This window comes from Molothrus ater, chromosome 14 (genome assembly GCF_012460135.2).
Source record: "Molothrus ater isolate BHLD 08-10-18 breed brown headed cowbird chromosome 14, BPBGC_Mater_1.1, whole genome shotgun sequence".
Classification (NCBI taxonomy): Eukaryota; Metazoa; Chordata; class Aves; order Passeriformes; family Icteridae; genus Molothrus; species Molothrus ater.
In genome coordinates, this window is record NC_050491.2 from 2,389,911 (window position 1) to 2,417,292 (window position 27,382).

The 27,382-nt window shown below is 47.4% G+C and overlaps 2 protein-coding genes and 1 long non-coding RNA gene across 4 annotated transcripts in view; all 3 read right to left on the reverse strand.

Moving 5' to 3' along the window:
• Nucleotides 1–9,960, reverse strand: part of NEXMIF (neurite extension and migration factor) — a 176,016-nt gene extending 166,056 nt beyond the window's left edge. The window contains exon 1 of one of the 2 annotated variants that reach the window (XM_036401991.2): nt 9,873–9,960. The gene's annotated coding sequence lies outside the window, so the exon portion shown is untranslated. Of the gene's footprint in view, nt 1–9,075; nt 9,164–9,872 lie in introns of those variants that run through there. The other variant, XM_054516338.1, reaches the window with a different exon arrangement.
• A 252-nt stretch (nt 9,961–10,212) lies between these two features.
• Nucleotides 10,213–12,916, reverse strand: LOC118698587 (uncharacterized). The gene is made up of 2 exons (XR_004981915.1): nt 11,587–12,916; nt 10,213–11,480 (listed from the first exon to the last, which is right to left on the reverse strand). It is a non-coding gene; the product is annotated as an uncharacterized LOC118698587 (long non-coding RNA).
• Nucleotides 12,917–22,468: 9,552 nt separating this feature from the next.
• ABCB7 (ATP binding cassette subfamily B member 7) overlaps nt 22,469–27,382 on the reverse strand; it is a 41,468-nt gene continuing 36,554 nt past the window's right edge. Inside the window, exon 16 of the mRNA XM_036401970.2 lies at nt 22,469–27,253. Coding sequence (XP_036257863.1) covers nt 27,035–27,253 — 219 coding nt within the window. The 3' untranslated portion in view covers nt 22,469–27,034. The remainder of the gene's footprint in view (nt 27,254–27,382) is intronic.

The following is a 27,382-nucleotide window of genomic DNA, read 5'->3' on the forward strand; positions in this document are numbered from 1 at the left end:
ATCTCCAAAGGGTATAAATTCCCTTCCTCTCTTTCCCTTTTAAATATGTCAGGCAACATTACAAAAAAATAACATCTGTGCCACAGTTATGCAACAAGCAGCATGATAACCATTAAACTGCACTTTGTAGAGAGTGGGCTGAAAGAAAAAACAAAACAACAAAAAGGAAACAGGGGAAAAAAGTTCACCTTTAAAGCAGGGATCAGGGAGGGTTTCAGCACCACCACCCTCCTTTGCCTACCCCAGACTCCTTGTTTTACTGCCCTTCTTCACTGATGCCTCATGGCTACTAATGGCAGCCTGAATATACATGCCATGAACTGCAAAAATGGATTGAATCTGGCTGGAAAGGGCTTAAACGTTCAGTAAGAAGATGAAGAATCCCAAAAGTGGTTTTAGTATGCGTGTACATTTTGTCAGAGTATACCAACAGCACTATATATTCTTTTCTTGCAACACTTAGCAAGCCTTCTCTTTTCATAAATATAGGTCAACAGAGCTAAACTCTGTTTTTGCCTCAACTCCCACTTTAAATGCATAAAAAATTAGATTTTTAGGGAGCAGAATGAAAGGAATGGTGTATTTCATGCTATTATATACCCAGCCAAGGATCCCAAAGGGTTTGTTTGGGCTTTAAAAACAAAACAAAAACCCTTGGCATTTGTCAGACTAAAACCATTTTTCTTTGGTCTTTGCACAACCATGCTTTCCAGATTTGAATAAATAACATCAAACAAACTATTTTGACTTCCATTTTCCAAGTTGTTCAAGGATAGACAGAGCAGGGTGTGAAGCATTTGGGGACTCTGAGCAGGACCCTGCAGAGCCCCCATCAAACCTGGAAATGCTCATTCCAACCCCTCTGCTCCCCCTCTTGTCATTTATATTTAAGCAGCTTTCTATTGCCCCAAAGAGAAATTATTGAAACAGCCACAGATAACAAGTTTAGCAGGCATCACCACAGGGTATGGCTGTACCCATAAATGCAGGCAGAGGGATGAAGGTATTAACAAAAAACCAAAAATACTGACTAAACTCTGAGCTACACATCAAGTTTTCAACCTGACCCTCACAAATGTAGGAGTGATTTAACACAGCCCCTTCAGCAAATGCCCAGGCCTAACTGAATAACAGAATATAATATAGGTTAATACCCTTAAATAAAATGATGTATTATATGGATACAATATACTTTATATAGATTATGTAAATATTGTATTACCCTTAAACTGCCTTTTGCTTTAACACCAGGAATGCAGGGTGAGAACTCATCAATTATATTGTCAGCTGCAGATTTCAGATATTTTAGGTTTCCTGCACGTTGCAATGGGGATCATAACCCCTTCACATGAGGTTTAAGGCACAAGTCAGTCATTAAGCATCTCTGACACAATAACTGGACTCCACCAGGCACAAACTCACTGATCACAATGCAGATGAAGACTTTCCCATACCACACCAAGCCAAAAAGCTTCAAAACACAATCTAGGCACCATGTTCCTCCTTTCCTCACCACCTTCACTGAAATCCTTCCTAGCAGCCACCTTCCCCCACTCCTGCTCTTGGCTCTTTGCTGGCATTGAAGTTGTTTTGTTTTTATTCCCAAGCCACTCATTTTACCCAACAACCCCCCCAGACCACCTGCAGTGGGTGAAAAGTTAATCCAAGATGCTTCCAAGCCCCCTCTGAACTAACCTTTAGGAAATCCTAAACTCATCCTAGTGAGGAATCCAGCACACAGATTGTGCATGGCCAGGTGAACACCATAAACAAGGGAGAAAAGGAGGATGTAGTTTATGGGGAAAAAATCCAGAGAGAACCTGAGATACCAGGGTTTGCTTAACACATGAATTGGAAGCTGTAATTCCACACACCAGCAATCAGGATCAGCAATTCCACAGAACAGCCAACACATCAGGCACTGAGGAGCTCCAGCTCTGCAGCACAACCAGTGCCCATCCTTCCTGCAAAGCCAGAAATGCTTCCAAAGGGTGCAATCAGCACCAGACCCTGCTGATGATTGAGCACCAGCTCAAACACCCTTTGCAGAAGAAGAGAGAACTGTAAGGAGCACGTGGTTCTTAGCTCAACACTGCACAGGGCTATAAACTATAACCTGAATGGAAATCCTGAAACACAACTTTGTGCTGCCTAAAACAGCCATAAATTGTGATGCTGAGCGATCAAGCCTTTCAAAAATTCACTCTCAAACCAGAAGCTCCTTGGAAACCCAGTGGCCTGCCCAGCCTCCCATCCATCCACCTCCCAAAAAGCTGCTACTGGTATCTGCTCAAACCCAGCAAGCAGCAGGCAAGGACTGAGCACAAATGCCCCAAAGAAACAGCCAAATTAACCAAAAAACAGCCACAATACACAGAACTCCTCTCCCTGCACTACAAACTCTCTCCACCAAACTAACCAGACAAATAAGACAATTAAGTAAGTGAAGGTTACAGGGTTAGGACAATTATTTGTTCTGAACTCCTCTGTACCCATGGCACAGTTCAGCTGAATTCCTGCACGAGCTGGCACCGAATGCTCCATGGACTCCAGAATGAATCTCTGTCTCTCTCACACTGCATGGACAGGTGATTTTGATAGAGGAGATTTCCTCAGAGGCAGGCATAAACAAACCATGGGAAGTGATTGTGTGCTGCTCCCTACAGAGCCAGTGGTGTTATGGAGATTGGGGTTTGCTTGTTTGCTTTAATGTGAGCTGAAAAATTGTGGTCAGCAGCACCTTCCCTTCTGGTCTTCCCAAAAATTCCACCCATCTTGCCACGTTAAAGGCACAGCTGTCAGTGAATTCACCTGTCCATGTAATGTTGGCAGTAACATTAAACAGAAAAACCCACACCACAACTTTTTGTAGCTAAAATCACCCCACTCCCCAACAGTTTTTTCATGCAAATGAGAACAGTGACCACCCTGAAAAAGGCAATTTTCATTTTCCCCCTCGAGGTTCAGAGAGAGCCAAGATTACTAATTGCTCCATTCCCTGGAGCAATATTAAATAAGAACCAGCATCCATCTGTATTACCACTGAAATACCAGTATGACCCTTAAATTCACATTCAGAGTATTAAAACATGACCTTGCAAGGCTACCAGAAAAAAAAATGTTTAGAAATGCTGCTTTCTGGCCAAAGAGACACCAGATTCCTCCTGTACTGGTTAAATTCCCAGCCACCCTCCTCGCTCCCATAAAGCAGTTCAGTATTTCTCTGAAGTTATTCAACAGCTGTGAAGGTCAAGTATTGTCCAGACTGGCCAGTCACAAACAAATCCACCTTTCACACCCATCTGTGCTTCAGCACCAAGTAAAACCCCAGCCAGAGGGGGAAAGGACAGGAAATCAGGAGCAAAGGGTCCTCACCTGCTCTCCAGAGCACAGCTGATGCTTGCACAGGGCTTGGCTGACCCAGCCAGGGACCTGAAAATTGGGGCCAATGCAGTGGATGGGAAAGAACTATTTTTTTTTTCCATGTGTAAAACTCATAGTTTCAGCTAAAATACAAGAAATTTAAAAAAGAGCTTCAGTGGCACTTCTGAAGAATAAAAAAAAAAAAAAAAGGCTTTGGAAGCTTTAGATTTGAAGCTTCACAAGCTTCTTATGAAAAATGCAAGCTTTGAAAAACTTCTGAAGAATTAATATTCTTACTTTGGGCTCTTCTACTGCCAACGGACTACGGATGCTGTAACTAATAAAAAATAATTAATGCCAATAAACAGGCCCTTCATAAGGCTTCAGCTTCTCTCCTCCATCAAAGACTCATCTCATTCATTGGGACATTGTGCAGGAAACAAAATTCACCCACAGAACTTGTGTTTTCCACGTTTGGTTCCCCTGTGCTGTAACTGACAATTAAAATCCTCCCAAGTGCAAGGAAAGGAATCTGATTTTTTTTAATAAGGACACAGCTCCAAAAGCAGCTCCAGAGCATGGCACAGACCTCACCTGGAATGGAACTGGGAAAGAGCTGGGAATTTGTGCCCAAGCCCTCCCCAGGACCTGGGTCTCATGCTGGGAATGAAACAACCAAGAAGTTCTCAGGAGTGCTCTGAGCACCCCAAGCCAGGTCCTGGCACTCCTGAGAGTCCTGCAAGATCCACAGGAGCTCATTTTCCTGCTAACCTCCATCTGAGAGTCCAAATACCCTCAAAATGCAAGAGTCTCATTGCATCACCACCCTCTCAGCTGTTTCAGGAAAAGGACAGTGACAATGCTGGGTTTTAATTTGTGAGGAGCTCCCTACCCTGGGGGCGAGCAGAGACAGAAAACGCCTTGGCTGTTTGGGGTTATTTTAGAAATCCTGACTCTCCTCTCTCCAAGGTCCTCAGTGGGGCAGAGGGGAACAGCCCCAGACACCACAAAGCAGGAAAGGACCCTCACACCAAACCCACCACCAGGAGTCCCTTCTACACCACAGAAACCCCACAGCAGCAAGAGGAGGAAGCTGATACATTGGCCAAAAACCTAAACTGGTGTTAAGGCCAGGCCTACAAGCTCTGCCAGCCCCAGTGACACAGAGACTGGCACTGCAACACCTCTCAACGGGACAGCACAAGTCTGAGCTCAAGCTCTCTCTTAACAGAGGCACCCTGGTCTGATGCCTCAGGAAAACAAAGCTACTGGCAGAGCCAGATCACAGTCCTGGCAGGGACAATTCAGAAAGGTGTTAAACTGAGGGGGTAAATTAATTAGCTGGGGTCCAAGCAGAAGCAATGCTGTTGGGCCAGCAGACTGTGGGTCCACCTTCCCAGCAGGGAGCAACACCAGTAAATGAAGACAAGGAGACTGATCAGAAACTTCTAGTGACACATCCACCCCGATTCTGAAGATGCAGCACAAAACAAAGATGTATATAAGATCACTGAAAGGCAACAATTAGCCAGCAGAATTCTCCATCATGGGAGACCATCGAGACAAGAGCTTGGATAAATTAAGCAAATCAGTTATCTCGTAGTCAAAAGCTTTTTTAAAGGCAAACAAGACTGCAAATATAAATCACCTCCTGAATGCTTAAGGGTTAGAAGAAAATTCTGCCCAGGGACGACAGCCCCAGTGCTGCCCACCCCCAGATCCCTGTGCAGCTCCTCCAGCTGGGCTGGCACAGACCCTGCCTGGGACTGGAGGGCACTGGGCCAGTCCCTGGATTATTCACAGGGCTGACGTAGCCCTGCAGACACAGATCCACCTCATCCGTGTCAGTCTTTGGAGACTGCATAATCATAGCTCAGCCCATGCCAGAGCAACATGAGGAACACCTTCTGTACAGAAGAAATTCTCAAGATTTAAAGTTTTAACACAAGCTAACAAACGCCAGGGATGAAAGAAATCCTGGGATGAAAGATCTCCATGACACCTGCTTTGAATAAAAAGACATTGCTACAAAAATATCACAGACCTGCTGGTCTAGAGCCTTTGCTTCATGTCATTCCCCAGACATCAATTTGCAATAGAGGCACACAAAAGCAGCATTACACAGATTACATGCTACTCCCCTGAACTGCAAACAAAATCCACCCAGCACTACCACCACAGTCCAGAGCAGCAGAGCCACTTCCCCTAGCTGTTCCTAAGACAATGTGCTAAGGATAAGGGCTCAACACTCATTTGCAGAGCTGAGGGCTCCTCCTGCAAGCTTCCCTCTGGCTCAGCTTCCCAAACACTCCCCATTTCTCCTCATGTCAGCAGTGGTACCAACCCTCAGCACGGGCAGCAGGACAGGTTTTACACTCCATTCCTGCATCCTTCAGGCAAACCCCCACACCTAGATGCTCAAGGCAGCCCATCACCTTCAGCATCTGTAGCTTCACTGCCTTCTACACGACACAACACATGGCAATTATTTAATGTTTGGTTGTAACAGCACCCAGGAGCTCTAAAATCAAAAACCCCAAAAGGCTGAGATCCCACCACGCCTCTCACAGCACATACAGGTAAGAAATCAGGTGGATCCTCATGCTAGAACAGCTCAGACCCCTGCACAGGTGACAGGTGACACCAGGGGTGTGAACCACCAGCTCAGAGACAAGAGGGAAGAGCAAGGTTCCAACAAAACATGGTTTGCTCAGTTTTATGCCACATGCCTCATTTACTCACTGCTGGCAGCATCCACAAAATCAGGCTCGTCAAGCACCTGACTGTACACACAGGTAATGATTATAAAGCCAACTCAAGCGGGGCTAAAAGTACACAAAGATCTAGCATAAAAATAAAAAAGTGCAATCCTCTCCCAGGTGGAAAACAGGACTTTGAACGTAACAGGTGGATTACATAACAATTATTTTGCTCCCAATTCTCAAAATATATATATTTTTAAATACCCTCACAGAGCAAAAGCTGTCATTACTGAGAAGCAATAGCAATTTTACTCTGGTAAACAGTCAGGCTACCCAGCCTCTCTCAGGGCCAAACACAAACTCAGCAACGGCAGCATCAAAGAGCCCCCACACAAGGACCAGGGCAAGGCCTGGAGCATCCATGGCTCTCCTCCCTGGATCCTGCCCAAGGAAAAGATTATTTCCTAATGCTGCTTTTTGTTTGCAACGGGGCATAAACTTCAAGGGGATTGTTCACTGCTGTGCTGGGGGAAAGCAGCACGGTTGGGTTGCTGCTACAATGGAAAAGCCTTAATATCCAAAAAATGCACCTTGCATCGATGGCTGGGTCCCACACCCAGGATCCAACCTGAGCCAGAGCCCTTTGTCTGGGAACACTTTCTCCCTGAGCCTGGGGCCTTCTTGGTCCTGCAAGCACATTTGAGCCTTTTCATATGTTTCTTTACAGAGCCAGGAAAAAGATACACACGTGACCCATCACAAACCATCCACGAGGCCTCACCACCTCAAAAGAGAAGGACACCACCGAGGCACTGCCCCACACAGGCGTACTCCCTGTCCCAGTTTGGAAGTTAAAACCCACTGGCCACAACCTCTTCTCTTTTTTTCCATCTCAAAGAGACTCCTCAGCATTCAGAACTCGACCTTTAAGTGGGCTGCCAGAGCCTCGCCTCCAAAAGGCAACAGCAAACACAAAAAAAAAAAGGAAAAACAAACCCACAAAAATCCCCCCTCCCCACCCCCAAAGCCGAGCAGAGGAGCAGAGAGGGAAAGGGGGACGAGGCACACGGGGAAGGCGGCCGGGTGCTCCCCTTTTCTGCCTCCCTTTTATTCCTGCTGAGTGTAGTAACACTTGAACTGGCTCTCTTTATTTGCAGCCGGATACGCGCTTTCAAAGATACTGTACTACTGTGTAGGCCAAGCAGGGACTCTCTTTCTTCCCTTGGTTAGGGCTTTTGGGAAAATAATTATTCACCAGAACTGCCATCGTGAACAGAGCAAGCTAAATCAATGTAGCTTTGTATGGGCCATTGCCACTGCAAAGCAAATACTCCATCAAGACATGGATCAGTGAGAATTTTATCACTAGGAATCCTTATGCACATCTTTGTGTATTTTTAATATCCACCTTACCCCTCCCCACGCTCCTGCACCCCACCCTCCCCACGGATTTGTCTTGTGTCACTGGCAGCTATGGGGCTTGGCCACACGATTCACATCACTAAAAACGTCTTAAATACACAGGTTTATTCTCCTTAAAAAAATTTATAATAAGGCATTGGTGCAGAGCAGATTTATTCACTGAACAGGTTGATTTATTTAACAGACTTGACATACATCAAAACCTACTATAGGCTTACATAATTGTTATCCATTTAGCAGGTCTGGTTCTTTTGTCAAGTATTTGTTTTTCAAAAGTGATTCACTAAAGACTGCTGCCTGCTGCACAGCTCACATACCTTAACAAATGCAGTCTTGCATGGGGTATTAGCTGAAGTGACTTTAAATTGCATCCTACCTGCTTGAGCGCTGCCGCTATTTTTTTAGCCTCTGTATTATTCCTTTACTAAACCACACGCACACCACCAAAAAAAAAAAAAAAATTTCAAACAGCAAAGCGAGAGGCAGGAGCGTGTGTAGAGGCACACCGAGCCCCGCTGGCAGCAGCGTGTGCCGCGGGCTCGGTGTTACCGCAGTACCACGCCGCTCCAGCGATGCCAGCAGGTACCTCCGAGTACCAGGATGTTGATGGCTGCACAGAGGTTTCGGGGCAGGGGGGACGAGCGAACCGCCGGGCGGAAACGGGGGGAAAACCTCCGGGAGGATTTAAGGACCGCGGAGCCGTTTTGTTTTCCCGCAAGAGGCTCATTGAGGAGGCCTCGGCTCGCACAGGCGCACCGCTCCCTCCGGCCTCACGCATCCACCCACGGCTCCCGGCCGCGGCTCCCCCGCACACGCACCCATCGTGCGCGGCTTCCCCGCGGGAGGCGGAACGCGCCGGGGCAGCACCCACGGCACACCGATCGCCCCGGCGCTCCCCGCCGGAACCCCACGGCTTGTTTGGGTTCATCCATCGCACCGCGCATCGCTCGCTCGCCTCGGGGCCGAGGAAGGATCGCGTTCCCCCCCCTCGGCTCCGGCATCCTCCTCGCACACGCACACCGGGCACATCCCGGGGCTTGGGGATGGCAGCGCCCGGGTGCCGACCGCACGGACCCGGCGCTCCGCCGCCCGCCAGACAGATGGTTAATTACATTCACAGCCGCATTTTGCGCTGGGATAGAGTTTCAGACAATGAGCCAGTTTTATTTGATTAGCCAGTTCTCTAGTTTAATGCGCGCGGTGACAGCTACTCCCAGGGCTGGGGCTTTTTTTTTTTTTCCCTTAAATAAAAATAAAAATCCCATCCCCCCTCCTTCATTATGTTTTTGTTCTGGCCGAGGCTGAAGTAAGCGCGGCCCCCGCGGCCGCCGGGGGACCCGGCGGGGCGGCGCCCCCGCCCCGCGCTGCACCTGCCCGGGTGGGGGGGGACACGGCGCCAAGTTGCCGCCCCCCCCCCCCGTCACCTCAGACCACCCTCGCACACACGCACACCCCGCAACTTCCCCGCAGGCCTCCGCGCAGGCCGGCGCTGCCATCAGCATCCCCTCCTCCTCCCCGCTGCCCCCGCGGTGTGCCGGCGCGGGAGGGGGGCTGCGTGTGGCTGAAGCTCCGCCGCGGCGGGACTCACCTCGGCGCGGGGCCCGCGATGGAGCGGGGGTCCCCCGCCCGCCGGGCGCTGCCGGTGCTGCGGCTCAGCGCTGCTCCATGCGCCCGGGGCCCGGCGCGCGCAGGTGGACGCGCCCGCCCCCGGCCCCCGCCTCCCGCCGCCGGCCCCCGCCCCTTCCCCCGCCGCCGCCGCCGCCGCCGCCGCCCCACGGACGGGCCCCCCGGCCCCGCGCTCCCTGCGCAGGGACGGGCGGAGGGCGGGAGGGAGGATGGGGGGCGGCGGCTCCCGCCTCGCCTCGCCCCGCCGCCGCTGCCTCCTCCTCCTCCTCCTCCTCGCCGCCGCCGCCCCCCAGGCCTGCGCCCATTCAGGAGGTGCCGGGCAGCGCCGCCGCTGCCATTGTTCGTTCGCTGGGAGCGGGACCCGCTGCCCGCCCCGCGCACCCGGCCCGGCCCGGCCCGGCCCGGCCCGGCCCTCGGGAGCGCGCACCGCGCCCGCTCCGGCCATAAAGGGCGCGCGGCCGCCGCCGGGCCCGGGCAGGTGCCGAGAGCTCGGCCGGGGCTGAGGGAACGGGGGCGCTGGGAAGGGTCAGGGAAGGAAGGACGGACGGGCCGGGCCGGCGGGGAGGGGACAATGGGCCGAGCGGGTCTCACCCCCGCGCACGGCTCGGCCGGAGCCCGGAGTGGAACTGGCTCCCAGCGCTGTCCATCCGGCTGAATTCTCCATAGTGGATATGGGAGTCACCTTAGGGCTTGCAGCAGCTTTTCTGATATATTTTCATGATCACGTTATTAATAACAGCGTCTAAAAGCGTGGTTTACCTTCAGATGCCCATTCCCGGGAGGAGGCTGCCTCATCTCAGGCCGGCTGAGGACTCGCCGAGATGCCGGGCACGCCGAGGGAAGGAAGGCAGGGACAAACCAGGCGCTGCCTTTAGCCGAGCAGGAGGGCGACAAACAGTCAAGGCAGGAGCCAGCATCTCCAGAGTGTGTGAGCCGATAGCATCCTCCCCTCCTCGCAGGACCCTCCCGTGTCTCTGTGACACCCTCACATGAGCACCGTGGCCGGAGTCTCTGCACCGGGGACTGGAGGAAACTTCGGTTATTTCATCTCCTGAGTCAACAGAATGGTTTAGCAAATAGAAGGCAAACCAGACACACCTATTAGCCTTTAGGTTTATTTAAGTTCACTGTGATATTTAAAAGAGGTTTCTAGTCTTAAGTTATCCCTTGAGATGCTTTTTCATGTTAAACAACACATACAATCTAAAAATTGATTAGCTAATTCTGTGGCTAAAATACTGAAGTATCAAACACTTTAGTCCTTGTTCCCACAGCATGAGAGACCCCCGTCCATGCAGTAATAAAACAGGAACTTATGACAACATATGGAATGCTCTCTGAATTCAGAGCATTTTACACATGAACCTTCAGCACCACAAAATAAACTAATCTCATTTTTTCTTCATTAACAGCAATACCCAAAACCAGGACATGCCATACATCACGTGTGAATAAATTATTCATTCTCACTGTGTCAGGGCACATGCTTGAAGGGGTGCAGCAACTGAGACCAGCAGCAAATGATTTGCCCAAGGCTACAGAGTGAGGTGGTGTCACAGTTTCTGGGAAGTAGCACTTCCCAGTCCTATCCCAAGTGATGGCTTTCCTCTCCAGCCTCACCACATTGCTGTGGGAATCACACACTTCAGTCCCTGTGCCTTTGCACGTTTGCAACGCTGCATTTTGTTTCACTACCCCGTCATTTTCTTGGCAGAAAGATTCGAGTAATATAAATAAGTAATTAATCAGGGTCAGGTGAGATGGTGACAGCACACCTGGCAGTGCTCACTAAAATAAACACACAGGTGGATGGTGGTCATGAACTGCTTTCAAAATGAGCTAGGGGCAGGTTTTGCCCTCAGCAACCTCACATAGGGGCTGTGCCCTTGAAAAGTGCCACCAAAGGCACACAAGCAAATTTGGCAGCTCTTCTGCTGAGGCACCTCCCAGGGCAGGAATAACAGGGCCAGAAGCACCTGGCAGAGCCACCCAGCTGCTGCCAATGCCTTTGGGAAGGTGCCACACTGGAGCTGTGTGCTGGAGGTGATGGCAATCACCTGGGTATAATCACCAAGATAAGATTAGAACTAAACCTGGGGGGGGCCTTGGTGGAGATGAAAGGACACATTCAATTAAGTGAGCCTTGCACCTGGATCTAGTTTAGAAAGACAACCCAAGTATTTATTTAAGTGCTGTATTTCAAGGAGAGCACAAACATAAGGCTCAAAGATTATCCTTGGGCTGTGAAACAATACAAGGCCTTTAGTTCCACTTACCTACACCACTCACTGAAGGTCCTTCAGTTACAGAACCACCACAATAGTGATTGACAGGCAGCCTGAAGTTCTGCACAGCATCTCAGGCAATCTGAAAAATCAACAGTCTGTGCTCTGTGATCTTTCCATGTAGTGCCACAAACAGATGTGGAAGGGGCACTGACAGGGTACCCTTGGCAGGGTATTCATTTTCCCACCTTGGCAGGGTATTTCTTTTCCAGGCTGTCGGATAGAGGCTCACAGGTGTGAGAACAAGGTTCTAAGAAAGCTCCTTTTGGCAGGAAGGGATGGGCAGCCCCTGAGCCAGGGGTGATTGTGCTGCCAGCCCAGCCCTGCCCCACAGCCCTGCTGTTCTCCTGGCCCCCTGCAGCTCCACTGCTGCAGCCAGTGCTGTGATCATTCACTGCAGCCTGTACCACGGAGCAGATCAGACATGTACATCTGTCCCAGCCTTCCAGCTGTCTTCACACAGAATCCATGTGCCCAGACATGGATATATGCCAGGATCCTCTGCCTGCTGGTCTCTCTAGGAAGCAGGAGGCAGTCTAAGAGAAAAGAACCTGGGTTATGACAAGAGGCCAATGCCACGGAGGTTTCCAGGTCTCCAAGTGCCCATTTTCTATCATTCCTTCTTTTCTTCATCAGTCCTTCTTTTCCAGATTCACAGGAGCCACTGCAGCACACCCAATACAGGTCAAATCCTTATTTTTCTGTGGCCCAACTAATGTCTGCTATACACAGCCCCTCTACTAAACCATACCAGAGGCAGAGATCCACCCGAGGATTCTGGTTTGCCCATGGTATAAATGGGATTTTCAGAAGATCTCAAATCCTGCATTCTTGGGTGAGCCTGGTAAAGCATGGTTCAAGCAGAAAGCTGCCTAGATGTTATGAACCTTACAAACTCAGAGAGAAAGGCAGGAGGGTGGCAGACATCACCCTCCAATCCCACTCTAACACAAACAGCTGGAGAGGATTTCTTCCCCCACACTCTTCCAAGACCAACTTCTGAACAAGAACAGTCCAACATGGACCACTGGCAGAATGAGAAGCACTCCAGGAGGTGGGGTGGGGTTTTGACTCATGAGGATGAAGGATTCCCCCCCTCTCCTCCTCTTCCCTTCCCAGATCCTGGCATGCAATTCAAAAGCAACAGTGTGCTGTGGGAAATAACCCTGAGCCTGCAAACAGTGAGTCCTTACTGAGCCCAAAGCCATTCCTGCAGAAGAAAGCTGGAATCATGAGCTGCACACACTGAATTTCTCCTGTCCTCTCTGGCACACCTGTCCAGCCTTACAGCTTTGTCAGGAAACCATCCCAAGCCACCCAAAGCAGCAGTGCAGGCTGAGCCCCCAGCTGCAGACAGACTCCCCCTGCATCCCTGGCTGTCTGCATCCCCCCTGAGCTCTGTCTCAGAGCAGCTGCAGGAGCAGAGCTGATGTTCAGCCCACACCTTCTCTTTGCCCCCATGCTCCAGACATACCCAGGAGATGCCCGAGGCTGTCGCTGACCTTGAGGGGAAAGACAAATTTCCAACGTGCCTGACAGAGCTGCCGAAGGACCGAAGGTGAGGAGGGTCCCTGAGGAGTTTCCAGGCTTCTCCATTCCTTGACAGGCTCCTTGCTCCACCAAGCACCCCAAAGACACCCAACCCTGCCTCACAAGGCTAAAAACCTCCTTCTTCAAGTCAGGCAGTTCCAGCAGGGTCACAGCCTCTGAGGCTCCCCTGGCCCCATTAAACTGAGCTGCTCACGGGCTCTGAGCCCCCAAATCTGTCCCTGCCTATTCCTTCCTTTCTCCCACCTTCCTTCCAACATCTCAGCTTTAGAGTGTAAATCTTCCTTTAAACTGTGCATTTCTCTTACCAGTTTCCATGGCCAAACCCCTCCTTGGTGGTGCCTTCTGAGCAGGAGGAAAGGAAAGCTCCCATTTGTGCCTGGGCCAAGGCAGCGCTCTGGGGACAGAAGGCTCTGTGTGCCCTCGTTCCCTTGGCAGGAACAACAACCTCGGCCACTTCAGGGGAGGTGACTGGATTAGCAGGGCACAAAGGGAAAAAAGGGAAGAAGAAAAGCAACCAGTAGCAGCCAAAAAGTCTCAAGCATGGCCTGGTGTATTTGCAGTGAGCCAGAGCACAGGTTGGAGCAAAACCTGGAGAAGGCAAAGGGATCAGGACATCACAGAGCCACAAACTGCTCTGGATTCACTGCAGCTTGGATCTTCTCACAGGCAGGAAATCCATGACTGGCAAGGATGAACTGCAGAGGTGCAGGGCAGTTTCTGGTATCCCAGGGTTTAAGGCCAGTTGCTGCCTTGGCTGAGCTGGCTGGCACCTGGAAGTGCTGGGTGAGGATGGCAGAGCCCAGAAGGGCTGGTCAGGACTCTTTGGTCACAGCTGGAAACTCAAATTCTGTATTGCAATTCCATCCTTCCCATTGCACTGTGGCTCTTCTGGAGCTGCTCCACAAACCAGCAGAGCCAAGCCCTGTTTATTGTGGATGGAGCTGTTACTTGTAGTGTTCTATAAATGATTTCCTTTCTTTAGGAAACGTGCAACTCTTCGTGCCCAGAGGCACCTTGTGCTTTTCTCTCTCGTTTCAAGTGCAGAGGACGCTCTAGTGGTGAGCAGAGGTCCCATAGAGCAGAGCTGGTCGAAGGGGTTGATTTTAATGCCAGCAGAGCTGCCACAAAACACAGAGCTCTTGGCATCTGCACAGCTGCTTGGCCAGCCTTATTCAGAAATAAACCCATCTCACAGAATTCATAAAGGTGAATTCCTCTGGTCTCTGAAGGGAACATTCAGGAAATGCCCACTGCCTTTGAACCCAAACATCCTGGAACTGTTCTCCTGAAGCACCAACGCCTCAGAACGTTCCCTGAGTTGATTTCCAACTCACCTGGGTAAATTCCATGAGCTGGTCTCACCTCTGCCTCAGCCTGCACAATCACCAAGGTTCAGCTCTCTTTAAGCCCCATCTAATTATGCAATTTAACGGCAGCAAGAACAACAGCTTTGCTGAATATGCAACAGTCTCCTCATTGTGTTTGGATGGGGGGAGACAGAAGGAAAAGGCAATTTCATTTAAAGTTCAGGCATTTCTATGGGGCTTGTCCGGTGTGAAGGGGACAGAGGCCTCTCTGTGTCAGGTGAATCTGGAGTCAGAGACATTTTCCTGGTGTTTCTCGGGTGCAGCCACAGCTACCTGAACACAATGGCCCAAACCCTGGCGTTTTTCCTGCTCATTTTTCTCCAGGACTGTAGTTCATTAACTCCAGTAACGCAGTTTCATTAATGTGCATTAACCAATGACTTTCCCATTACTGCTGCTGTCTCCAATCAAAGACTCATTTATGGAAAACAAGGGCAGAGGGAACAACATGCTTTGGCAGCTGTAAGATCATACGCCCAGAGCTTTATACCCTCTGTCTTATATTTTTACGTTAAAGTATCACGAGCTATTACCATATTTTTCATTATTATTTGTGGCACTAAATACTGCAGCTCCCAGTGCCAGATGGCAAATATTCAGAATAAAAATAATGCAAGGCCAATCTTAGAAAGACTCAATGTGAGTGTAACAGCATGTATTCATCCTCCTTTCCTAATGCACATAGGTTAAAATATTAGCAGACTTAAAATCTGGTTTTCCAATTTAGAGGAGTCACATATTACAGAATGATATGCATGCATATATACATATATTTAAATATGTACATATAAAATTTTTAATTTCTTTCCATTCTATTTGCATGTTTCAAGGGTCTTAACATAATACATGGACACATCATCTTTCACTCCTTGGAAGGTTATTTTAACCAGGAAAGAAAACCAAATAGTTTCAAAATGGAACATAAGCAAAACCCTTTTTCTAGAAATTGTTATTGGTACAAAATAATTTTTTTTTAATATATAAACAGCTTGAGTCCTAAACTTAACCAGATGGAAACGTGCCTACAAAGCGTTGGATCTAATTCAGAAGAGACTGACAGCCAACAGATGAGCCAATTTAGCCCATCCCATGCCAAAAATGGTCAATCATGTTATCTTATGTGTGACTCGACTCTGGCAGATGCCAACTCTATCCAAACAACTTCAAGCATCTTTTTGGAAGACTGGATTATTTTACACACACTTTTAAAAAATCATAATAATGCTCGATTTTTCTGGAAAACTTCCACTTAGCTTCAGCATTTTCACAAGAGATTTTTGATTAATTTATTTTAAGGATAAATCCTTTTATTTTATAGCCTAACAGAAGAAATGCTTTCCAACCCAACAAAGCCTGAAAAAAAAATTACTAAATTGCAGTTCAGTGACAGACCCCCATTTGTTTAAATATTCATACAAGGAAAGCTTTACACCTGTGCAAATCTTCCTTAAGCCAAATGTTTGCTTTCAACAACACGAAGAATCACGACAGGAAGCACAAGTTAAAGGTGCTTCCTGTATTCTTCATTACCTTCCCCAAAATTAAAAGTAAAGTTAAAACTAAAGGAGTTTTTTATATGTTGAGTGACTACAAGCAAGGATTAAAAAAATAATAATTCATAATCTCTCAGTGAATTTTATTTTGTTGCTTATCAGAAGACCTATCAATCACCTGCCTCCACCTTCAACAGGACAGGACTTCCACCTCAGTGTCCTCTGCAACCCACCCACTGGGCAGCACAGAGCTGGTCTGCTGGTTTTTCCTTGTGCTAATTTGAAAAATAAAAAGGAAAAAAACCCACTTATTCAGTGATCACTCTATCACTGACAGCACAGGACCATTCAATCCCTCTCCAGTGCTAAGCCCTCTATCTGCTGTCAGCTTGGGCTCTGCTTAAACTCAGTCTGAATTTTAGCTTTCCCCTAGCACCCTAGGAGGTCTCAGGTGATGAGAGTTCTCTGTTAGACTGAGAGCTGCAGAAACCCCTGCAAACACTTAGCAGCTCATCATCTTTCACTGGACACCTTGAAAGGGCATATTTTAAAAGATGGACGTTTTCAAATCCATTGTTTCCAGAGAACAGTGCCAGCTTTCCTGCCACACACAGGGCAGAGGTTCTGCTCATAGCCAGCACTTTGGGTTGTCTTCTTGGCAATCACACACAAGGTTGCAATTTCATTTTCCATTTGTCCAGGAGGTAATTGCAATGCCTGTGTGAAGTGACCTTCCTGCACACAGAGCCAGGTAATTATCCACGGGACTTGCAGCAGCCTCTCCATTTCCAGCCTTTTTATAGAGCTCTTTATGATGGCAGGCCCAAGATTTTGAGATCCACAGACATCCATCTAGGCTGAAGTCTGGACATTTTTAGAGATCTTCCTTATAGGACAAACAGATATTCTCAGCTGTGTGAGCATTTCCTTACACTGGTCCTGCTCCTCAGAAATGGTGTCAGGGTGTGTGTGACCAGGGGAGTGGCTGCAGGTGTTCACGTTGGACTTGAGGCAACTCTTACAGAAAAGGTCACACACATTTAAAGGATTCACTTCTGCACTTCCCAAGCAAAAAACACTCTGGTTTCAGTGGATTGAAACACCAGGGTTTAGGTAACCACACCTTCCTTGCATCAAACTTGTCCCTAATTCATCCTAGCTATAGATTTATAGATTATAAAACCATGGAATCATGGAATTGTTTAGGTGGGAAATGACCTTCAAGATAGAGAATTTATATTGTTCTCATACCTTGTCAGCCCTAAGGCTGGTGGGAAGGTATGGAGTCCTTGGAAAGAATCACAAACTGCTGGAGAAGCCTTTGGAAAAAATGGAAAAGTTAGATTTTATCCTCTAGGTGCATTTGGGTTTTTAAAATAACAATTATGTCATTTCCTCTGTTTATGGATATTTAGCCAGTGGGTAACCAAACACTTCAATCAGCTTCAGCCAGGCTGATCCCAGCTTCTCATTGGCCCAGATAACCTCTGGCTGAAGAGCAGCTCAGCACTCAGACAGTGCCAGGGGCTTCCCTTTGTACACATTGCCACACTCACAGCCACTGCCCTCCTCTGCTGTGCAGTCTGCAGTGCAAAAACTGGGCCTGGGATTCAAAAACTCTGTTGGCAACAGCTGGGTGACTCAGCAAGTATAGTTTTTTCTACAGCAAGTACAGTTCTTTTCTGCACCTATTTTAAAGAGCAGCACTGGCTGAATTGGTTGTTGTGTGCTGTCAAACCAATGTTTCCTTCAGTTCCTGCCACCACTCCCACAGGTCTTACAGCAGGTTCAGTAAGAACTTCAGGGCAAGTGTGCATTAAAACAAGTAGATGGTACCTACAAAACATAACATAAACTTTAGCTGCACTGCAAGGAGCCTTGTATTCAGTCACAGGGCACAACTGACTCATGCAGGGAATCTTCTTTAGAAAGACACAGCTCTTCTCCTTGGCTGCTCACACTTATGCCTCATGTGAGCTCCTCAGATACACTGGTGCACCTGTGAGCTTACAGCTCTCCTGCCACTGCCCATTCCAGTTTAAGTCAGGGCAGAGTTGCTCTGAGCCATGAAGCCATTGGTGAGTGTTCACTCCCCACACAGCCAGCACAGCACCCCAGAGCACTCAGCAGCCAGGGCTTCACCAGCCTCCTCCATCTCCTGCTCCTGCAGAGTTCATTGGCCACTGTTATCACTTCATTACCTCCTGCAGTCAGGGAGGAACAATCTGTCGAGAAACTTCCTTTTAATCTGGCTCAGGTATTGGGATGTGGTCATTTGTATAGAAATTCACCTGGATGGTGGCGTGGCTGCTCAAGGGAACCGCTTTGGAACACAGCCACTCCTTCTCCATGAAATATCACTGGATCTTGCTGCAGTCAGTGGCAATAAAAACAAGCGTGTTGAACAGATGTCACAAACCGTTCCCAGGCTGTCACAGCTTTCCAACATTTTCCAGTGGATTGTTATTAGCAGATCCCTGCAAGTCAGCAGCAAGCGATGCCGCCTCTGACTCCGCTCATCCCGCTCCGACTGATGACGTGAGCTGTCAGACTGTAAACTCAGAGTTGTCACATAGCTGTAATTTGCAGATTTAGTAAAAGAGCTTAACATTCCTTTGAGTAAAGTACTTAAGAGATGTATTCCACGGGATTTATGGGCTGTGAAAGTCTGTGTGGTTTTCAGCTAGAGGGGGATCTCCATAGGACAGCTCGAGTGTCAGTAAAGCAGCTTTGGCCTAAATCAGAGACTGCCATTAGATGTGAGCTTATATCCACTGAAGGAATTTCCACAGGGACTCTGCTATCAAGTCTGAAAACAGCCCTTTGGAGGATTTGCTTTTCTAGATACCTACTGGAATCACATAGGCATTTATTTACTGGAACTTAACTGCTTCCCAGCAGGCTAAATAATAGTTAGAAAGTTTAGGGCCTTCAATTACATTAAACAAATCCCTCAAAATAATCAACAAAACCCACTTTTTTTCAGCTTCCAGAGCTGATCATGCACTAAAAAGTATTTTTATGGCTCCCTTTTTTTTTCATGAGTGTTATTTGCATTTGACCTGCTGTTCAATGATTCCTGGACCATTTCCATCAGGAAATAATTTCAGTGCTGCAGCCCAGCTTCTGTTGTTCCCTTCTCACTGGACACACTCAGTACATTTATACATACCAGGGCTCGATGGTGTGGCATTTCCTGTATGAATTAGGAGTTGAGAGCATTGCTCACCTGTGAATCTCACACACACCTCCTGAAGGAAGATACAAATTGTTGGAAACACCCCACACCAGCACATGCTGGACACATGGCTGTTGTGCCAATAAATTCTTCCCAGCTTCGATGCCATTGCATTGGGGAAATATCCAGCAAAATCTGGCAGAATTAAATTAATTCATGTACAAACCTAAGACAGAAGTTGCACAAAGTCTTAGGAATATTTAAGCAACTTTCAGCCACTTTTTGGTACAATATTTTGATTAGAGAATTCATTAACTGCTTGAAGTTCCAACTCCCAGTTTTGTTGGGAGCATAGCTCAGGCAATAGAAACTATTAAAAACCCCACATAATGGGCTAGATCTTGCTCATGCTGCTCTTCAGGAGGTAACATTTTAGCCATGGAGTTCTACACTTGGTGACAGAAGGTTTCTGTGGTTATCTGGAGATTCCTAACATCAAAAATTCCTGATAAGAAAGCAGAAGACAATACAATTGCTCCACATTTGCAGCAGCACAGCACCCAAAGACACCTTCAGCAGCCAGGTTTGCTCTCTGCAGCAGCACTAAGCAGGGTTCTTGTAAACACTGAGTTTTAGTGGATGTGACATTCAAATGGATCTTTCCATGCTGTGGGAATCATGTGCACAGGCTGCTGTCTGCAAAGCTCCCTGAGCATTCTGGAAGCACAGCTACCTCATGCTGCTGAAAATGAGACTCCTGGAGAACCCCAGCACCACCTGAGCCCAGCAGGCAAGAACCACCTGGGGCAGGCTGCTGGAGCAGGCTGCTGTTTCAGGTGACCTGAAGCCCAAACTGGAATATGCAGAGGCTGTGACACAGCTCCCCAAGCAGCATTTCACTGGACAAACCTCTCCCTGGGAGGCTGTGCCTGCAGACATCCAAATGCAGCACAGGAACCTTCACAGTGCCCCGTTCCACTGAGGGCACCTCTGGAGGCAGCACCTCTCCACAGAACATCTGGGATAAAGCCCAGCCCTAAGACTGAAGCTGCAAATGTTCCCTCCAGTTTATAGACAAGAAGTGTTTCAGGGAGAATTAGGGAATTACAGCCCCAATAAGGGGAGAGAGAGGAAGATGAGGCACAAGGTAAGGTCATGTCTAAGGAGGAGAGATCAGCTCACATACAAAGCCCAAGGGGCCCCTGTGCATGGCCACCGTCATGCAGGGCCCAGATTGGCACTCACTGTTGGGAGTGAAGGGATTGAATGGAGAAAATCTTCCTTCTCCATTAACCCAAGCTCAGCACTCTGCATTTCCCTTCCTCTGACATTTAACTACTGTAAAAAAAAAAAATGTTTTTCTTAAAAAAAAGGTCTCTGTACTGTACAACATCAGGTCATTAATTTTTACCCCGTAGATTTCAGAAACACTCTGTGTGTGTTACCATCAGAATCCTTGTGTGGGCTTTGAAGTGAAGCAATTTCCACAAGGCAGAAGGAACAACTCCAGCCTAAAATACTTGTGCCTTGTGCTCTTCCCCCTCCCTTGTATCCTGCCAAGTATCCTACGTTCCTGCAATCGCAAGTAGCGGCATCGACACGCGCTATCACTCATCACCTTTTACAGATTCTGCAAACACTGTTTTCCCCAGAGAACATTCCCTGGTTTTAATTGTAAATAAGCTGAATCTTTTATCTGTGTTCTTCAAAAGCCAGGAAGATTTTCAATTCACTGAAGAAATAAAGATTTTTACAACTCTGTGAGCAAACACATGAAGATGCATTTCCATGTTTTAAAAGCTCAGAGCCCATTCCATAATTCCTCCATTGCTGTTCTTGAATGGGTCCCTCCCAACTACAGACTGACCTTCATATTCCATTTTCTCTGACAAGTACAATATGGAAACTTTTCATCTGTTCAACCTCACTTTTCTAAATATTTCTTGGTGTGTGCTCAAGGCCAGTAAAATCTTCAGCTGACACTTGCACAAGGCACTCAAAGACACCCCACCACCTGATTTATTCTGCTCCAGGCTCTTTACTCTTCTCCATAATAGAGGGGAAGAACTTGTCTCCTTTTCCCTCTCCAGCACAAGGCTGAGAGCTTTACAAGTTTATGTTGGTGTGACTTAAAATGCTCTACGTGACAATTTTATAAAGGGCATTAGAAACTGGAAATTAATGTGGGGAGCTGTTACATGACTCTTTCAGCTTTGGGGATGCTGTTTTAAATTCTGCCCAAAGACCAGTAAAGCATTTTGGCTCTTTTTCTTTTAACTAATAAATCCACTGTGCCATTTAGTACAACTGACACTTCTCACCTGGAGGAGATCCCTCACCCCAGCCTGCAGACCTGCCTCTGGAGAAGTCCTCTCTCAAGGTTTCTGCTGCTTTTCCAGGCTGGGTAAGGCTATTCCCTGAGTTTAGTCCCAGCATCTGCAGAAGGGTCAAAAGTCACCTGGGAGGAATTTAAAAGATAGTTTTCAAGAACTAACCATTTAATGATTTTCTTATAAAGACATCAGATTTATCCACTAAAGTCAAGAAGTAGATGAGTTCTATCTGTTCTATACATTATTATATATTTATTTATCATTTGCCTCTTGTCCTTCGATCCATGATGTGGCCATTCCATTAATGTCAGTAACATTTATGGAGCACTCCTGCACTGTACCATTACAGGATTTAAAGGTAGAACAAATGAACACTTAGAAATAGCAGCTGAAAGTTCATCCAGACCTGAAACACCCCAGGCTGCTCTAGGATCTGCCATCCATCCATCCATCCATCCATCCATCCATCCATCCATCCATCCGTCCGTCCGTCCGTCCGTCCGTCCATCCATCCATCCGTCCGTCCGTCCGTCCATCCATCCATCCATCCATCCTGCACCATGCCCTGTGCACAACCTCACAGAGCTCAGTGCCAGCAGGGCAATGCTGCCATGGCTCAGATCAATACAGTGCAGGGCAGTAATTAATAATAATATCATAATAAATGTTTCCTGCATTCTGCTTTGATAATGAGCTACAGCTGCAATTAGAAATCCAGTCAGTGATTATACTGTCATGTCAAGGGTTCAAGCAGATTTCTTAAAACTTTGAGCACATGTTAAGAGCTTACATTTATAAAAATACAGTGTTTTAAAGCAAAACACAGTCAGGCTTCTCAGCAGCATGTTCATTCCCATCAGGGGGATGCAGCCAACACCTCACCTGCTTTTGCAGCTCCACACACAAATGTAGGGGGTGTGAAAGCTGAGTTGGGGCAGAATCCTGGTGTGATGCATGAACTCTCCCCTGATGGATCACTGGAATTCAGTCACTGTATGCCAACCCACAGCCCAGGATTGGTTACCTGCTCCACTGGCACCACCAAGCACCACAAACAATTGCTGAATTAAGACTCACATTCCACAGCAGTGACTGTTTCCTTTGGGAATTGCTGCAGAGCTGGAAGAGCTGTTGTGACAGGACGGCCATTTCTATTCACAAAGATAAATCCTTTATTTAGTAAGAATTATCTACACACAGATGAAGGGCAGGAGTGGGGTAAGGAGTCTTCCAGCAGAAGGGTTACACAATCTCATCTCAGCTGAGCTTTGTGTTGTTCTGGAACACATCACCTTCCTGTACAATGTAAGTTTTACATTTCCATTCTGAAAAGAAAGTTGAACAAAATCTCAGTGTTGAGAGATGTAGGGAACTGTACCTCCATGGAACAGAAGAGCTGAGATAACCTGAGGGATCATCTGCAAGGAGTAAGCTTTGAACATCCACTTGGGAAAAGCACAACCTCCCTGCCAATAACTCCTTAAGTTTCCTAACTTGGAGGTTAAAATAGCCCAAATTTTGTGTGTTCTGACTTGATATCCTGAGCTTAAAAAGTTTTTACATGGACATTAGGATTGATTTCTCTAAGTTCACAGTTAACAGATCACTACACACTGCAAGCAGCAGCCCATTTTTAAAGTCCATTTTCTACAAACACATTTCTTCTAAAAACAGAAAGTGAAGAGAAAAAAAATGTCTTTTCCTACTCTAAAATTGCAGGCAAAGATTTTATAATGGGAGTAGATAACTTGAATTTTGAACAACAACCAGCTACGAGTCCAGAATATGAAAAGCTGCTGTTTAGAAAAGGGATGTTTGAGTTTGCAGCAGAGCAGAATTACCAAGATCCACTGAGGCTGGGGAGAGCCCCCAGATCAATCTGTCTCTGTGAGAATTGTAAGGCTTTCCTGAGAGGTGCCAGGCAGACTGTCCTAAGGGTCACTGAGTCTCTCCAAAGCCACCACTCTCTCATTCACTGATTCAAGCATCTGCTTCAGTGGTGACACTTTGGAGTTACAGTACAAGAATAAAAACCTCAACATTTAAATGAAAAAAAAATAAAAAGAGCACAAGTTTGACTCTGCAGCAGACAGGAGACTCACCCAGTACTGCTGCAGCTTCTCCACAGCAATTCACCCCAACACAGCCACCACCAAGCCAGGAAAGTTTACCCAGCAATTCCAAGACATGAGAAAGTTTTCAGTCATCTCCAGAAACTCAGTGCACTTCTTTAAAATACATATTTTACTGTATGAGCAGCCTCTTGGTTTAGGAACTGCCATTGTCCAGAGTTCCCTCCTGCCATTCCATTTGAAGCTGGCCCGAGCTGCAGCACATCCACTGGCACCAAAAGGGACAGGTAATGGCCTTAGACCTGCAAACCCTATGGATTTAAACAATTATTGATCATTCCTGGCTTTTAGCACCTGAAAACCATCCTCATTCCAGACCTGTACTGCCCAAACCTCTCAGTCCTTGCTAAGCCCATCCACAGTGATAAATCCATCAGCGTTCACCTGAAATTGTCCCTCACAAACACAATCAGACTTGGCATTTAAGTGGTTTTTGATTCCAGACATTTCACAGACAATTCCTGATTCTGTGCACCCTGGAGGGACCTTCTGGGGTGTCCAAGCCCTGGAACATGGAAACCTTTTCACTGAGAAAAGCCCTTTCCCTCCACACTTCAGACCAGAGTAATTTCTCATCTTTGTGCCGAAAGGAAAACAATCTTAGGACTGCAATATTACTATTTACAGCCTTTGCCTGTTACCTGCTGCATGAACAGCAGACACGTTAATTCCAAAAATCAGCTCTTGCAGAGCAGGGGAAGAGCCATAGTTTGGGGTTTGTCACAATGCAGGAAAGGGAGATTCCTCATAAATAAGATTTTCAATAAACCTTTGCTATTTCTGGCAGCTGGGAGATAACAGCACCATTACAGTCCCCTCACTGCTGTCAGCAGCTCAACCAGCAGACAATTAGGTAAAATAAAGGGAAGGTTGTAAGCTGGAATTCTGCACTGCCAATACATTAACTGGACTTCACTTTGCTTCTGCACTCCAAGGATGAAAATTAAAGTGCTTTTAGAATCGTTTTTAACTGGAGATTGATGCCAGGTTGGTTTTTCATCCATCATTTTAAGAGAGAGAAAACAAGTAACTAGAAAAGGTTTCACTCCTTTTAAGTTATGTTCCTATTTTTAGTTGTAGGGGAGGGGTATAACAAAAAAATAAACGCTATTTGCAATTAAATTTCCAGAAGCACCAAATTCAGCTCTTCCCTAGTGCCCACACTGAGAAATCTTGCATCTGATTTACAAATGTAATTATATCAATGTAATTATACCGGTGTAATTCCTCAGAAATAACAAAGTTATTTTTCAGCATCCGAGAGAAAGATTTTAATTCTTAAATTTAACATGAAGAATTACACCAGGACAGCTTGTGCTAAAGAGATGGTGAACTTCCCTGGAGAGACAAGGCCTAAAAATACAACCCTGTTGTGGTGGGATGACCCTGGCTGGATGCTGGGTGCCCACCCAGCTGGGCAGGGGAGAGAACACAACAAAAGGCTCGTGGGAAAGGCAGGACAGAGAGATACAACTCAGCAATTACTGTCATGGGCAAACCAGACTCCACTTGGGGAAATTAACTTCATTTACTGCAAATTACAAGTGTGACTTGGGTAATGAGAAAATGAAATAAAATCTTAAAACACCTTCCTCCCATCCCTGCCTTCTTCTCAGGCTCGACTTCTCTTCAGAATTCCCCCCTCCTTCCAAGCAGTGCAGGGGGTGGCAATGGAGGCTGTGGTCAGTTCATCACCATGTCCCTGCTGCTCCTTCCTCCTCACTCTCTTCCCTTGCCTCAATGTGTTTTTCCCATGTGTCCTCTTGCCACAGGCTGCACTCCTTCAGGAAAAGGCTGCTCCAGTGTGGGTCCCCACGGGGTCACAGCAAACCTGCTCCACCACAGGCTCCTCTCTCATGGCTTCTGCCAGGAGCCTGATCCAGGGTGGGCTTCCCCAGGGCCAGAGCCTCCTCTGGGAACATCCCCCTGCCTCCAGCATGGGCTCCTTCCCAGGCTGCAGCTGCATCCCTGCTCCATGCAGGGCTTCTGGTGCATCTCTGCTCCATCATGCACTCCTTCCTAGGCTCCTGGTGCATCTCTGCTCCATCCAGGGCTCCTTCCCAGGCTGCAGGTTCATCCCTGCTCCATTCAGGGCTCCTGGTGCATGCCTGTTCCATCCAGGGCTCCTGGTGCATGCCTGTTCCATGCAGGGCTCCTGGTGCATCTCTGCTCCATCATGGACTCCTGGTGCATCCCTGCTCCATTCAGAGCTCCTGGTGCATCCCTCCTCCATCCAGGGCTCCTTCCCAGGCTGCAGGTGGATCCCTGCTCCATCCAGGGCTCCTGGTGCATCCCTGTTCCATCCAGGGCTCCTGGTGCATCCCTGCTCCATCCAGGGCTCCTGGTGCATCCCTGCTCCATCCAGGGCTCCTTCCCAGGCTGCAGGTGGATCTCTGCTCCATTGTGGACCCCCATGGGCTGCAGGGAATCTCATCCTCCTGCCCCTTCCTTCTTCCCTGCCCTCGTGTGTGCAGAGCTGCTCCTCTCCTATGTCCCACTGCTCTCTCTGGCTGCAGTTGCTCTTACACTTCCAAGGCTTTTCCTCCCTTCCCAAATCTGTGATCCCAGCAGTGCATTGCCCTGTTGGTGATGTGCTCAGTCTTGGCTCTGCTGGACACAGGGGAAGTTTCTGGCACCTTCTCCCAGCCGTGACCCCTGCAGCCCCCACCCAAACCTGACACACCCCCAGTGTCCTGCAGATCCCAGAGCCTGAGCTTTCCTCCCACTGGAGAAGTTTTGGCTGTTGAAATGAGGAGATTATTATAGCAATGCTTTCAGCATTATCCAGGTCATTTTCTCATACATTAATGAGATAATAGAAATTTATGGAAGTCTTTATTGAATCTTAATTGCTCCCTAAGACCATGACTGAACTAGAAAGAATGACTTCATTCTGCTTTGACTACTTCAGCAGATGCTGAGGATACAGAATCCTGAACTCAGATTTGTTCATTTTTCACCTAAAAATGCTGTTAGTTTTCCTTTAGAATAATACCAATCCATTTCCTGATAGTGCAGTATGAAAGGTGCTTCTGAAAGGTGAGAGGGGTAATTCCAATATTTAGTTTGCTACTAGAAGTCTAATATTTTGTTGAGGCTGTTCTTGCTCTCTACAAGGAAGATTTTAAACCAGAACACCACTGAAGAATTTAAAAGGCATCTTCCTCACTAGCAAATGAGTTCAAATTAGCCCAATTACAATTAAAACATGACGCATTTATCAACCATCAATGATGAGAAATAATGTAAATCAAGGACAAATCTGTTTACAATTTAATAATCCACATCAGGCAACTACCAGGAGAATTTATCAATGCCTAAAAATTGCCATAAATTACACCCTTGCTTGGGAAGTTTAAAGTTTTTGAAAAAGCTCAGCTCTTGCAGATGCCACTGAATATTAGAGATTCCTAAAGATGCAAAAATAGAACTCCTTTGGTTGAAATTATGTCCCTCTGTGAAACTGTAAAATCCAAAAATTGCAAAACCCAGAAGTTTTTGAATGCTGACTTAAAAACAAGAGCTGTATTTCACTGTATTCTTGTGCATTTGTAACCTGCTATACAAGATCCAGGATCCTATTCAGCACGAACAGTTCCCACAGCCTTTCACACTGTTGATAATTTCTTCTTCTAGCTTCTTCCTCTCCTCCTCTTTGGATGTGTGGCTATGTCTCTCCTCCCAGTCTGGGTGGTTGTGACTGTGGAGCACTTTGCTGCTCTGGGTGTGCCACATCTCATAGTAGAGATTGCTGGGGTTTGCCAGGAGCTCGGCGTGCCTGCCACGTTCTGCAACTTTACCCTGCAAAACAAGGGCAGGAAGTCAGGAATCCACACTCCCAGATCTCTAGCAACAGGCCAGCCTATGGAGCATAGTTTCACTGTATGAATTAGAGCAGGCATTCATGAGAAAGAGCTTGAAACAGCAAGG